General features: G+C 38.2%; 2 protein-coding genes across 2 annotated transcripts; both read right to left on the reverse strand.

Annotated features, from left to right (window-relative positions):
• Positions 1-2,378: 2,378 nt before the first annotated feature.
• LOC108435108 (opioid growth factor receptor-like) lies at positions 2,379-11,571 on the reverse strand. Its single transcript, XM_017710696.2, has 9 exons — positions 11,345-11,571; positions 8,768-8,848; positions 6,761-6,793; positions 6,301-6,333; positions 6,134-6,191; positions 5,961-6,039; positions 5,663-5,729; positions 3,794-3,942; positions 2,379-3,225 (listed from the first exon to the last, which is right to left on the reverse strand). Exons 1-9 carry the CDS (start codon positions 11,453-11,455, stop codon positions 2,769-2,771), a joined length of 1,068 nt encoding a protein of 355 aa, XP_017566185.2. The 5' UTR covers positions 11,456-11,571; the 3' UTR covers positions 2,379-2,768.
• Positions 11,572-14,524: 2,953 nt separating this feature from the next.
• LOC119261912 (opioid growth factor receptor-like) lies at positions 14,525-15,420 on the reverse strand. The gene is made up of 2 exons (XM_037532049.1): positions 15,299-15,420; positions 14,525-14,830 (listed from the first exon to the last, which is right to left on the reverse strand). The coding sequence occupies exons 1-2, from the start codon at positions 15,391-15,393 to the stop codon at positions 14,554-14,556; spliced, it is 372 nt and encodes a 123-aa protein (XP_037387946.1). The 5' UTR covers positions 15,394-15,420; the 3' UTR covers positions 14,525-14,553.
• Between the last annotated feature and the right edge of the window lie 490 nt (positions 15,421-15,910).

Genomic DNA, 15,910 nt, shown 5'->3' on the forward strand with positions numbered 1-15,910 from the left:
TAAATTCAACAAAAAACAGTAATTGTGCATAAAAATGTACAGAAGTGTGTTCTGTGTGGAGGATTTGTTGACTTCTTTACACATATAAAATCAACAAGGCATGTAGTTTCACCAGCAGCATCCAAACATTTACCTACGACTGTATTTCCTTCTTTACTTTCCTGCACCATTTGAGCAGAGCACCCGCTGTTTACATTGTGTGAAACTTTCATAATGAATGGTCCAGTAGAAATGCTTCAAAAATCACTTGTAATAAAATCTTCTTACATTAACATAAATTTTAGAGATTTGTTTTTACAGCAATTATCTGGAAAATGTTAAAAAAAGCATGAAGTATAGCTGGTACAGTTTACAATGCATCATAAATTCTTGTCAGTCATCAAAATCACTCCAACTGAGAGATTTGTATGAAATCATAGGCCCTTTAAATTATTGAACGATATGAATACTCAGTGCAAGATTTGCTATAATAAATTGGTACACCATAGAGACATGAGAGGTCTGAAGAGTCATCTCAAACATGTAAGTACACTGCTGTGCATCCAAACTACTCAGCTCCATCACGTAACTGATCTTTCCACTTTTCTTTTCTAAGAAACAGTTTTCTAGCTTGACAGCCCAAACAGCAGGTTTGTTTACTGCTACAAAATCACCATCACAAGTTTTTACATCTGTATCACAGAAGTACAGTGCAGTTAATACAGCGCAGGAGCTGCTCTGCACCACACCACACCAACAAGATCTTCAGATTTCTATGATTTGACTGGATCTCTATGGAGTTTACGCTTCATTCGCACACGCAAGTGGAAAAAAATAAAAAACAGACTTGATGGATATAAGATGCGCATCTAGTGTAGCCGATGCTAACTAAAAAACACTGAGTAAAATGAAAGTGTATCTCTTCCATCAGACAGATGAAAAAAAAACACTTCAAATCTTATAGTTTTGAAGGCTGGTTTTGAGAACATATGAACATAGTCATTCAGAAATATCAATGAGTATTTGAAGCGTGCGAATGCTGTTCAGACCAGCCCTAGTTTTAGCTGTTCACTGACAGTACTGTAAGTGAGATGTAAGATGTTAATGATTAACTAACATTAATTCTTTTGGTTGAAAAGTTCATTTCATTTCCATTAAACAGACTTTTAGGACCACTTTTCAATCATCCAGCAAAGAGGTCTCAACTCCTGACGCTCGATTTGACTCCTCAACCCCATTTCACGTTAACCAGCAGCATCAGTGCTCTTGAGTAAGGCAAATAGCAGAGATTGAACCATGCTAAATATAGTTTACGGCACTAGTACGCTAAGATATTTAGCCGCATTGTAGGCTGCAACTGACACTTTTAAAGTTATGTTTTCTGTCATGTAGTGTTTGTTGGCTAACAGTTCACCTATATTGTTAGTCCCATAACATAAAGGCATAAAAGTTACCTGCAAGCTTTTGACTTCATGTTGATTGTGTGAACTAAGCATCAAGTTTAAAGCTACTTGTACAAACCATATATGATCATTACTTAATAATTCTAATAATATGTGGTAAATATAAATAAGTAGACTACACTATGTTACTGACATCTGTTATGTTAAGCTGTGTTTTCCATTCAACAAAGTCTAAAGCCTTGTTTATATAAAAGACAGTGCTGTGTTTGATGTTTCTGTGTCTGTGTTTTTAGGTTTCTTCTCTTTTTCTTTTAAACTTTGGAGTTGTAAGGCAAAACAGAGGTAGTCCTACTTGCGTGGAAAGCTAAGCACTAACAACATTATCTCAGCATCTAAAACATGCCATTTCACTAGTAACAACAATATCCAATTCCAATTATTCCTAATTTTATCCACCTTGGGTCTTGTGGTCCAAGGTTTTTGAAGGTCAATGGCAGTCTTGGTCAAAAATCCATCCCTGTCTGTGATTATCTTTGTGCAATTAATTTTGTTAAAAGATCATATAAAATCTCTTGCAATCATTAAATATAATGTGTACATGATGTTTAATGTAACTAGCATATATGCCATTAAAAAAAGATGTTTCTTTAAGGGTTTGCATGCTTAAAGGGTTCTTTGCATGGTGAAATGGTTCTTCAGATTGATGGAGAATGTGTTGTAATTGGTTTTATATAGAAGAACCTTTTTGGTGCCATGTAGAACCCTTTCTATAAAGGTTGTGTATAGAACAAAGTACAGTGCAATCGCCTTCAAAAGGAAGAACCATTTAAGCATGTAATAAAGCATTTAGCATGCAAATGGTTCTTTAAGTGTTCACAGTTCCTTATAGAACCTTTTAAAAGACTTCTTTTTTAGGAGTGTATATATATATATATATATATGTATATATATATATATATATATATATATATATATATATATATATATATAGCTAATATATTTCACCATCTAAACTGGTTTCTATTGCATCAGTCTCATATAAATTTGAGTAAATGCTTGTATGTGTTCTTGTTTTGTTTGATGTTTTTAAACCAACAGGATGACAACCTGTATCTGCTGCACCACAGATGTGCTAATCAACTGTATCCTACAGTGGTAATTGATGTAGCAGATGGACATTAGGCTGAAAAATGTTCACTTTGTGTTCTAAACACTAAAGGCCTAGCACAGAGGTTTTGTTTCAAGCTGAGAAACCTCATGGTGTTTCTTTTCTGCATTATTTTTTACTATAACTGGATTTAAGCTGTAATTTTTAAACCTTAGACGACACCACACAAATTTCTCCACCACACAAGTTCTCGAAGGCAAATCTGATCAGTGTCTGACCTATAACATACAGCAACATGAAGTATTCTTTTTCATTTTTAGAGGTTGGCTGGGGGGCACCAGACACTGATCCTGTCTTTTTACTTTTTGTTTTCTTGCTTTCGGTGTTTTCCTTGGAGCACCAGACTCTGATCCTGAAGGGTGTGTCTCAGGATTTCCTGCTTTTCTGGCATTGATCTCCTTTTGAAATCTTCTTTGAATCCTTTTAGGACACCACACAAATTCTTCCTTTGTCTCAAACTTCTCAAAGGCAAATCTAATCAGTTCTTTTCTCTCTGACCTGTTCAGAACAGAGAACATAAAGTAGTCTAGAACACTCCGCTTCACTCTGGGAAGTCTTCCTCTTACCAGAGTCTCCGTGAGGAAGAAGCAGACCAGAGGAGCCTGGTAGTGCTCAAACCCCAGGATGCCCAGACTCTTCAGAATGCGGGTGATGCGGAGGTTGTTGTGTGTTTTTCTGTGACATTAAAGTCAAAAATAAAGTAAGCCATTATCACATTCAAGCAAACATTGCTTTGAAAAAAGTGCTGCATTGACTTCATTCAAACGTTTACATTGATTCCACATGAATAAAGTACTGTTGTATTAAATGTTTCAACACCTGTGGTCAAATTACATGTTTTGTGGATTTTCAAAGTGAACAATTGACATTCCTGTACAGAGAAACACATCTAAATATACATTTTTTCCTGCAAATTCCAGTGCACCATTTTTATTTGGAAGAAAAATAATATATATAAATGTGCCATAACACAGTGTTATTCCCATATGTCAAATTCAGCAAAGAAACTGTGTAGAAGTGTGTTCTCTGTAGTGGACATTACTCATTTTTACTTACAAAATGAACAAAATGTAATTTAACCAGTCGAGCCCAGTTTTGCATCTGGCTGTACATCCACACAGTTTTGTCTATCAGTTTCCTTAATGTCAGCACTTGTGCTGATGTAATATATTCATGTAAATGACACAGTTCAGCGAAGTGCTTTAAACACACCACTTTATTCAGTGAAGAGAACAGCACTAACCTGTTTAGGTTCTCAAATCGCTCTCTCCAGTTTTCTGCATGTCCCACTTTACCTGTATTCTCATCCAGCAGCTTTATGCCATAGAAGTCCAGCATAAGCCTGTAAGACTTCAGCAGTCTTCTCTTCAGTTCGTCATCTTTACGAAAAAACTGCAAATAAAGGCAGTTTATTTCATCTCGCTACCAAACAGCTGCACAGCTGCGGGGTTTAAAAGTGGGGCTGGCCTGGGGTGGTCCTCAACCTCCCATAACAGTAAAGGGAAACGGCTCCAGTTTAAAACTGAAGAAGTCTGAGAAGCATTAGGTACTTCTGACTTTTTCAGCGACAGCCATAAAAAACGGGGAAAAGAATTGCTGTACAATCCAATTAATATGCTTTTGTTATCAAAGAATTTCCATTTTAGGCTGTTGGAGAAACAGTCACACAATCCTACTTGTGTTCTTACACACCTTATGACTAGAATTTGACCCATTTGTCCCGAAAACTGAACTATACTTTGTTTTTCTTCTTATGGGACCCACCAAACCACGAAACCATTCATTCACTTACTATGTAAGTAGTATATATTTCAGTTAATTAACTAAGCTTGCTGTGTCTTCTTGTGAGCTCCTAACGGCCACTGCACACTGGACCACCGCAAAGCCTTACATACTTTCCACTATAGGACGCCCCAAGACCTCTGCCTCAATTTGAACTCTGGTCAGCTGTTAACATTAGTGTTTAATTCCAACAATCCAGCTGAATCTAACTTCTGGAGCATCTTTGCAATGTTTAGGTACATATTATAGATGGAATAACTAACATTAAAATGTAATTAATTTCAAATAATAATCTTTTACCACATATCAGTATGTGGGAGTTTTGAAATAAAATATTTGAGAGTGAATCCTGTCTCTGAATGTTATTGGACTGCTCAGCCTACTCTCATGAAGGGTAATATAAAGTATAGACCAGAAAACGAAAGCCTGGTAACAGCTGCTTTTGTTAAAATTTTAAAGCATTAACTCTGTTCCTGTGTGTAGTTTGCAGAATGGCTTTGAATTTGCCATTAGATTCTGTAAAATACACTGAACAGATTGAGTGATTCACCATTTCAAGTTTGGTACAATAAACATATTAAATAAAAATGAACTAAACACTATAGATGTAAATGTGATTTTAGTTCCCAGAAATTAGGCCGTCTCTGAAGGCCTTGCTAGCCCTGAGGGCTCCGCACTGCACATCTGTATCAAGTAAATTGATCTGTATCAAAAAAATGCATCACATTTTTCAGTGCAGAATTGAACAGTGTGGAAATGAGAGAGGCTTTATGAAGGTCTAAATGTGCCATGATCAGTGTATGTTTTAATGTAATTCATCTAAAACACTGTAACTTGTAGATAAACATAAACCTAGCCAGGCTATAGCACTGTAATGGGAGCGAGGAGGCGGACGTATATGCAGAGATAAGCGAGATTTATTATGGGCAAATCCAGGGTCATAGTCGAAACGGTCCAGGTTCACATAGTCAACACGGATTGAATGGGGGGGCAGACATGACAGACAAACCAGAATAACAATGCAAACAAACAACAGTACAACCAGAACAGTACAAATACCACAGCAGATAACAATTCAGACAAAGACCAGTAACCAGACAGGGGAAAACACAGGGCTTAAATACATAAGGGTAACGAGGGACAGGTGCAAACACAGGTGGAGACAATCAGGGGTGGAGTCATGAAAAGAGGGGGCTGGACCAAAACAAACACACATGGGCTAAACCAAAACAACATGAACACATGGACAGGACTGGGAGGGGCCAATCATGACAAGCAACTTTCTAATCCAATAAAGTTATAAAGGACCTGAAATGTTCTTTGTACGTACCTTAATTTCTTTTTGGGTAAGGACATGTGCACAATGGTTTACCCCTTGCTCTTGAATTGGAAACAGCCTGTAAGATTGTTTTGAAATTTGAAAATCATGACGTATCAGTGCTTGTCCACATTACTATTATGGAAATTTGCCAATACATTTTTAATTATATGTATAGCACAATCTTTACCTTTTGTGGTACTTTTTATATGGCCCATTGGCAAAATCCACTATTGTTATACATTGTTGGCCTAAAGATAACTCAAAATGTAGTTTAAAACTGTGTGTAAGAATGTACAGTTTTTCTTACCACTGAATGTAGGAGTGTGTATTTTCCAGCTTTTTGTAATCACGAAACCAATACCGGGGAAAGTCCCGAATGTATAAATCTTAAGAAAAATGGCAGTATATTATTTATAATTTAAGCCACATAAAATATATTGTGTTTAACAAAAGAGTAATCACTTATGAATGTATGCCTACCATCAGGGCGAGATGGTATCTTATTTTGATAAAACCTCAGGTTAAACATCTCCCTCTCCTGCAAGATCAAACACAATACTTATAAAACCAAATACCAAATTTCCACAAAGACAAAAAAACATGTTGTGTAAAACTGCTGAAAGACATAAAACTGCGTAAATACTCACATCATCTTCAGACCTTTCTGCATCTTTAATGCTCTAGGTTAAAAAAATAAAAATAACAATAATAATTAAAAATAGAGTCTTAAAGAGAAACTTTGAAAGTAAATTTGTGCTTGGTTTGATCTTTTAGCTTATTTAACTATCATCTAGAAATGGCATGAATGCAATTCCAAGGATCAGTATCTGGCCGATGCCAGTGAAAATTGCAGGATCAGTAATTGGACAAAGAAGGAAGAAAAGAATGAACATATTTCAATTCTAAAAATAAAATTAAGTCGGTCAGATGATATCAGGGCCCACATGTAGTAAGAACAAGTATCAAGCCAAGAATTACAGCATAATTACAATTGGTTTATTCAAATAGTGTAATACATATATATGTGATGATGTCAGGTTACTCTAACACATCACCAAGACTGCAATTCACCCTTCCTCAATAGATACTGTGGTGACTTCTACTTACCTGAGGTCCAGGGGGATCCAGACAAGGTGGTACCTGTAAAAGGAGAAAATGTAAAGTTTAATACAGCTAGCTTAACAATTAAACATGCATGTGTATATATGTAGGAAATGGCCATTGAATGTCTGTAAGTGATCCATGTGTGGATTGTTTGTTCCATTGTCACCCCTAGCCTGGCTCATGGTATGACCCAGAATTAAGGTGGGAGGAGCTACCAGGTTAAAAGGGAAAGGGGACAATGGAGGAGAAAGAGAGAAAGGAAGGTATGTTTTAAGAAAGGTCTGTGTGGCTTCGCAGCCTCAGACCCTATGCAACACAATTGTTTTTAGTTCTGTATGAAACAAATGGCTGCCAGATGCTGACTGCGGAGTCAGTGGGGTCATTTGGCTATAGCTTTGTTTTCTTTTTTTTTTTTTTCCTCGCGAATGTGTAAATAATTTTGTGTGCAAAACTATAATAAAACTTCAGAGCACTGTAGAATTGAGTCCTGATGTCCAAGAGCATTGAATGGTGAGCCCCTCCAGACCACTTATTGACCACAGCACCATCAAAATAGCAACCACACATACCACAGTATATATATATATATATATATATATATATATATATATATATATATAGCCAAAAGTATTGGCTCATCTGCCTTCACACACATATGAAGACCCTGATGTTTGATGAAAAGGTCCGGCTCGCAGTGTTCTATTGGGTTGAAGTCAGGACTCTGTGCAGGCCAGTCAAGTTCTTCCACACCAAACTTGCTCATTTATATCTCTGTGGATCTTGCTTTGTGCACTGGTGCACAGTCATGTTAGAACAGGAAGGGACCGTCCCCAAACTGTTCCCACAAAGTTGGGAGCATGAAATTGTCCAAAATCTCTTGGTCTGCTGAAGCATTAAGAGCTCCTTTCACTGGAACTAAGGGGCCAAGCCCAACACCTGAACCCCTCACCATAATCCCCCCTCCACCAAACCATGCACTTGGCACAATTCAGTCAGATGAAGTACCGTTCTCCTGGAAACTGCCAAACCCAGACTTGTCCATCAGATTGCCAGATGGAGAAACGTGATTTGTCACTCCAGAGAACACGTCTTTACTGCTCTAGAATCCAGTGGCGTTGCTTTACACCACTGCATTCAGTAAGGCTTGCATGCAGCTGCTTGGCCATGGAAACCCATTCCTTGAAGCTCTCTATGCTGTTCTTGAGCTAATCTGAAGGCCACATGAAATTTGGAGGTCCGTAGCAATTGATTCTGCAGAAAGTTGGCGACCTCTGCGCACTATGCGCCTCAGCATCCGCTGACCCCGCTCTGTCATTTCATGTGGCCTACCACATCGTGGCTGAGTTGCTGTCATTCCCAATCGCTTCCATTTTGTTATAATACCACTGAGAGTTGTATGTGGAATATTTAGTAGTGAGGAAATTTCACAACGGGTCTTGTTGCACAGGTGGCATCTTATCACTGTACCATGCTGGAATTCATTGAGCTCCTGAGAGCGACCCATTCTTCACTAATGTCTGTAGAAGCCGTCTGCATGCCTAGGTGCTTGGTTTTATACACCGGTGGCCATGGAAGTGATTGGAACACCTGAATTCAATGATTTAGATGATTGAATACTTTGGCAATATAGTGTATATATAAATATATATACCGATCAGGTAGAACATTATGATGCTCATTGTCCATTTCATCAGCTCCACTTACTATATAGGTGCACTTTGTAGTTCTACAACTACAGACTGTAGTCCATCTGTTTCTCTACATACTTTGTTAGCCCCCTTTTTCTTCTTCTTCATAGAGCACATACTATTTGAATGGTGGATCATTCTCAGCACTGCTGTAATACTGATGTGGTGGTGGTGTGTTGATGTCTCTAGGTGTTGAGACATGTGGTTTGGTTCTAACCATTCCTTGTAACTGTTTTTTTCCTCCAGTTTGTTAATGTGAACAGACTAAGTAATGAACTGGTACTTGGTTCCAACAGTGTATTTGAAGGCTGTGAAGACTTACCTGACACATATGTCTATAATTTTGCATGTCCTTTGCAGCATATAAGTCTCTGTGGGTACAGTGAATCTGCTGCTTGGGTACCTGAGAAGACAGATAAAACATCAACAGTCATTAACATAAACAGGCAATGAGTTTCAACCATTAGTTTAGCCACACAGATGTTAAATGCTCATCTGGGCTCCTCTGTGACTTTTTGGGTGAGTTGTCATTATGCTCTTGGGGGAAATTTGGTAGGCCGGCTGGTTCTGGGAATATTCACCAACATTACGAGATATTGGCTCTCCCTGTTGGTATGCTGGAGTCCCATAGCCTCAGAAATGGCTTTGTAACTCTTTCTAGACTGATACGTTTTAATTACTTTCTTCCTCAGATCGTGGCATAGTGTGCTGCATGAGATCTTTTACCCTACCTCATATTGCTAGATTCTATTTTAATGATGTTTAGATTCAGCAATGCCGACAGTGATCAAGCCTGGTGTCTAGCTGAACTGATCTCACTTACCAACTAAATTTGGCTAACTAGTTGTCTGAGTAACTAAGAGGGCAATAACTTTTTCATACGATGTTAGATAAGTTTTTTCCTTAAATAAATGATCGTTTAAAAACTGGATTTTGTATTTACTCTAGTTCACTTTGTTTGATATTTATTCTTGTTTGAAGATTTAAAACAATTATATGTGACCAACATGCAAATATTTAATAAATTATAAGGGGGCAAGTACTTTTTCACAAAAACCTTTTTGTAGAAAAAAAAATTGCAATATTACAGAAATTTCTATAAAATGTCAACAATTGGGTCGTCAATTTAGAAAATGATTTTACTACACTCAGGGTTGGATTTTGGACTTTTTAGTTTGAAAATGAAGTGATGTCTAAATATTTAATACACTGTCCTAAATATATTCAGTAATGTATTATATTACACTATATAAAAATATAATGTATTCAGAATACATAAAAAATACACTTAGAATACATTTTGAGGCAGATGGGAAAAGCAGTAATGTTAATGTTTATTTAATTTACACTTTTCCTCACAATCACTGCCTCTTCTGTCCTGAAATATTCACCTTATTCGAATAACACAATATGTTATGTAATATGACACTTTACAATCTCAAGATATTGGACTTTACAATAAAGTGCTAAGCTTATTACTCATGTCCACGTCTGAGAAGACAGCTCTCTTTAATCATCCTCAAAAACTCAAAAGACTTCACTAATGCTCAGATTAATACCCGTTTCATTACATTGATTTATCAGTCTACTCAGGCTTTAGCCAGAAGCCTTTTTTTTAGTTCTTGTTTAGAGTTTGTATCTCCACATTGTGCTGATATTAAAAAGTTATTTAACCAGCATTGACTATTTTTAAAATGGCATATATTATTTAAATTTAATGGGTAAGTATTCTGCCAAAATTCTCTTAAAATATAAAACTAACTATATTCTGAATGCTGTCTTAATTAAATGTAATATGGAGTGAATACAGATAGTACATCCCAGCCCTGACTATACTATACTACAAGAGGATACTGCAGTGTTATAGCTACAGATTGCTATAATTCTCATATATAATATACAATTTCTATAGTGCTTTATAATAATCCTGTAATCAGCTATGGCCTAATACTTTAACCTCCATATAATATGCACAGATAATCTGCCCCACTTCTGGCTCTGCCCTAGATAATATACAAAGGTGAAAGCATTATAGGCAGTAAACTATACTATATATATATATATATATATATATAGGCAGTGACTACAACTGTATATTTATCGGTCAGTACAAACTATACCTCTCAGATCCTCTTCACCATTTCTAGCAGCTCCATTATTCCTTTTAGATTTAAAAACATAATATTATTCACCCAAACACGTCACTGATCACTTACTGACAGCTTCAACACTGACGATATTCACTATGTATTTCTGGAAAGATCTTCTTCTTTCGGCTGCTCCCTTTAGGGGATCATCTGCCTCCAACTTGCCCTATCCACTGCCTCCTCTACTTTTACACCAACCATCTCCATGTCCACCTTCACTACATCCATAAACCTTCTCTGAGGTCTACCTCTTCTCCTTCTACCCGGCAGCTCCATCTCCAACATTCTTTGACCAATATATCCACTATTCTTCCTCAACACATGTCCAAACCATCTCAACCTGGCCTCTCTGGCTTTATTTCCAAACTGCTCCACCTTCACTGTCCCTCTGATCTGCTCATTTCTAATCTTGTCATTTCTGGAAAGATAAACATAATAATGTAATCTAATAATATTACTTTTGGGGATTAGGTCGGAGTTAACTGACCCTTCTCAGATTTCCTGACCCCATTAAAATAGTCCCCTCCAACTTTAAGACTGAACCGCTGTACTTTCCGGTAAACAAGGCCGGGACAAGGGTTACTTTCACTTTCGATAGCTTCGCTTTAGAGCAGCGTATTCCCAAAAAACAAGTTACTGGCTCCTTCAGCAGCGCGTAGCAGCAGTTTTCCACTGGTTCTCCCGTCAGGTGGTAGAAATACAGTCATGAAAATTTAATGAAGTGTGAACAAAGCGACTGAGCCGAACTCTACCTTCGTCCTGTCGTGCTGCTCTTCGTCATCCTCATCGTCCCATGTTGAGTCGTACTGGTTCTCAAAGTCGTTCTCGGTGCTTTTTGAACCATTGTCTAGTTTCTTGGCCATTGTCTAGTTTCTTACAGTATTATAAGTCTTGTCTATAGACCCTACTGACCACTGCGTAGCCAGCTTACCAGCACGCTGAGGCAGTGAGCAAAGTGAAAGTTACTGTAACACGTTGTAAAAGCAGTCAGAGGCTAAAGCACACAAACACACCCAGTTACTTTACATAGACAGGCCTACCTGAAATCCAGCCAAAGACATGGACATTAAACACATAATAAGAGCAAGATTAAAGAATATATATATATATATATATATATATATATATATATATATATATATATATATATATACAGCCTGTTAATGACGCCAGTGCCGCGGCAGGGCCTTTGTTGGTTTTATGAGGGGAAAACGGCGAAACACGTCCTGCTTTAACCCTGCAACGCCGATAATAAGGTAATTAAGCTACTCTTGAAACTCATGAAAGCCATGCTGAAGACCATTAGAGCCGTTACGAATAAAAGCTATTTTGCTTCCTAACGGGAGTTGGCTTGATGGTTGCAGTTAGAGACCATTAGGAAACCAACAACAAGAACACGTGATTAAATTATTTGAATCCTTTACACTGTGATATCAACCCATCAGGAAAACACAGAGCACCATTAGCCAGTACTGAAAACCACTAGGAACCAACAGACACATTTAATGGGTTCTGTGGCGTTTTTCAACATTAAATGTAATCCTCTGTGTTTTGGGCGAAAAATGATGTTATCGCTAAGCGGAAGCAGCCAGACGTTCACGTGCCATCTAGATGTTGTTGGGTTAGTTTAACACCCAGTTTTGTGAGAAGGGGAATCGCTGCAGACTGGAGACCTACAATGATCATAAGCACAAAACACTGAAGGCAAACAGTTTCCATCAGGAACCAAGAGGCTATTAGATAACCTTTTGTGAACGAGCAAAGTGTCGGTTTATCTTCAAACCTCTGCGTGTCTGAACAGAATGCAACGCCCTTTTGCACTTTCCTTCAAACCATTGGCTGATGCACAAACCGAGAGAAGGGCAATTCACACTTGTGATTGGTCAATACCAGTTTTGATTGACAGTTCATATCTCTTATATGATTGGACGGTGCAAGAACTGATTGCCAGTGTCTCCGCCCATTCGGTACGCCCACTGGTTCTCCATACTGCAGTTACATATACATGCATGAACTCGCATTGCATTGCAGCGAAATCTGACCCTTCTACAACCCACCCCAAGCTTCTCTAGTCCAGAGGTCTTCAGTTCCAGACCTTGAATCCAGACTTTCTTGAATCTTGTCTGTGCCATTAGGCAAACTGTGAGGGGTCCAGTGCCATACATGTGGCCTGAGGTGACCCAGTACACACCTCTCCAATGACTTAACAAGATGTGATGTGAGCACTACTTGTAAATGACCCTAAAAAAGACATTTCATTTGTTAAATTGTTCATTTATGTCTCAGCTTTACTCTGAGTGTACACGTAAGACTACGCTGACTTTTATTTTGCGAGTGCTGTTGCTCACGTTGCTGCCCTTGTGCAAGAAATGGAGAGAAAACACACTTAATGAAGACGGACTCACTGAAAACTCTGCAAACGTAGCACCTAGCTGGAAGGTGAACAAGCTCATTTGATAATGTACTAAAATGTCATTTTTATATTTATAATTAATAGAGCTTGTAGAGTACTTGCACTATATACTGTGTATATTGCACTTATGTGATCCATGCAGTGTAAGCCACTCCTGCAGATTTTCAGCCTCATTGTTCTGTAATCTTAATTTTTAAATGATCAAGGGTCAAGCTGTTGTGTTGCTTCCTATTTCTTTGTTTAAGTTTGCCGCATTTAGGACACTGAACTTTTGTAATAGCATTTTACAAATGTGCAGTCGAGCTTGTGTTGTGAGTATGGTTTCAAGAAGCGAGGCGTGTTTAATCACCTCTACATTGTGCAAACTAATGGTTACAAACCTCCATTTTAATTAAGCTCTTACGGTGAATTCATGAAACATAAGGCAAGAAACTTTCATGAATCATCAGTTCTTGAGTTGACCATCATCCAGCTGGGGTTGCTACAGTAGTCTTTCAGTTCCTTGATCTTAATCTTACCTGGTCGTCCAAGGTATCAGAATCCTCTGCAGTCTCAGGTTGCATATGTACTGCAGGACTCCACACAGTTGGTCTGCCTCAGATTAGGCAAAATCAAGGAAAGCAGGCAGGATATTCATTCTTCTATTTGGAATACAAACAGCCAAGATTGAGGACACTGCGTCATGACGTTCCCAAGTTCCCAAGCCCTATAAGTCAGGTGCACATGCACATTACAAAAGTTTTAGACAGTGCTGACCACAGTGGTCAACTCTGTTTATTTGTGATAGAGGCATGCTATTTTTTCCTACATAATTCAGTCAGTCTCAACATTCAGAGTGGTTTGGTGTGAAATGCCTCATTGCAGAGAAAATTACAAACATCTTTGCGATACAATGTGCTGATGGGAATCCAATGTATACATTGCAAATACAGTTTTTATTGGCAAGGCAAAGTGGCCAATAAACTTACAGGTGGCTTCTGAGATTTTATATGTGATGTTGATAATTACAAAGAATTGTCAGGATTGTATTGAAAAGATATGTTTTAGGATGAACTTTTGTTTTACAGTAGATTTAAGATAATGTCTGAGACATCAGACAATGTTTTCTTAATGTTTTCTCAATATTTTCTTATTTTTATGTAATAGCTTGAGAATGGCACTGATTACATCGTAGTAATTGACATATGCAGAAATGTTGATAAATCAGTGTAATTCCCCTTAAATTACAGCCTTCGTCCTATGCCTATAGATTGCATAAATGCATCTCCAAATTGCTCAACTGAAGATGCTATGCATGCTTTTGCACCCCCGTAAAATCGAGCCTAAACTGGCTTTACTGGATTTACAAGAGAGGTGATTTCCTTCAACAGTTTTCTTTGGATCCACACAATTTCTCCCAGTTTCTTTCTGATTCATATTTTTTTCTGCCTCAAAATTAGACATACATTAATCACCTTTAGAAATCATTTGATGTTGGCCATTAAACACCAGACTCTGATTCTGAAGGGTGTGTCTCAGGGGTCTCTGCTTTTCTGGTTTTGACTTCCTTCAAAAACGCATTTGAATCCTTTTAAGACACCACACAAATTCATACTTTGGCTCAAACATCTTGAAGGTGAATCTGATCAGTTGTTTTCTCTCTGACGTGTTCAGAACAGAGCACATAAAGTAGTCTAGAACACTCCGCTTCACTCTGGGAAGTCCTCTGTTCACCACCAGAGTCTCCGTGTGGAAGAAGTGGACCAGAGGAGCCTGGTAGTGCTCAAATCCCAGGATGCCCAGACACTTCAGAATGCGGGTGAGCCCGAGGTTGTGCTGTGTGTTTCTGTAAAATTACAGACAAAAGTGAGCTGTTATCACATTTACGTAAATATTGCATTGAAAAAGTGCTGCACTGAAAAGACTTAATTCAGACATTTACATTACTTCCACAAGAATAAAATATTTGTATTACGACTCTACATCAACAGTTTTGTCTTTCGGCACTTGTGCTGATGTAATATTTACATTTACGGCATTTGGCTGACGCTCTTATCCAGAGCGACTTACAATTTGATCATTTTACACAAGTAGGCGAAGGCAGTTTTAGGAGTCTTGCCCAAGGACTCTTATTGGTATAGTGTAGGGGGCTTGTCCAAACAGGGGATTGAACCCCAGTCTACAGCATAGAAGGCAGAGGTGTTATCCGCTACACAGTACCAACCACAGATATATATTCATGCAAATGACACAGTTCAGCGAAGTGCTTTAAACACATCACTTTATTCAGTTAGAAAAAGAGAACAGCACTAACCTGTTTAGGTTCTCAAATCGCTCTCTCCAGTTTTCTGCATGTCCCACTTTACCTTTATTCTCATCCAGCAGCTTTATGCCATAGAAGTCCAGCATAAGCCTGTAAGACTTCAGCAGTCTTCTCTTCAGTTAGCCATCTTTACGAAAAACTGCAAATAAAGGCAGTTTATTTCATCTGGCTACCAAACAGCTGGCTACACAGGTTTAAAAGGGGGGGCTGGGCTGGGGTGGTCCTCACCCTTCCATAACAGTAAAGGGACTTCCTATAAAAGGAAGAGACAAAACTGAACTTTAAGGTGTCTTATATTATTTTGTCTTATATAGGTGAGTACAAGTCCATTTGTGAAATTTCCTCGCTACTAAATATTCCACAGTCAACTGTCAGTGATATTATAGCAAAGGGGGAGCAATTGGGAACGATAGCAACTCAGCCACAAAGTGGTAGGCCTCTTAAAATGACAGAGCGGGGTCGGCAGATGCTGAGGCGCATAGTGCGCAGAGGTCACCAACTTTCTGCAGAGTCAATTTCATGTCGCCTTCAGATTAGCTCAAGAGCAGCGTAGAGAGCATCATTGAATGAGTTTCCATGGCCGAGCAGCTGCATCCAAGCCTT

Source organism: Pygocentrus nattereri, chromosome 21 (assembly GCF_015220715.1).
Source record: "Pygocentrus nattereri isolate fPygNat1 chromosome 21, fPygNat1.pri, whole genome shotgun sequence".
NCBI lineage: Eukaryota > Metazoa > Chordata > Actinopteri > Characiformes > Serrasalmidae > Pygocentrus > Pygocentrus nattereri.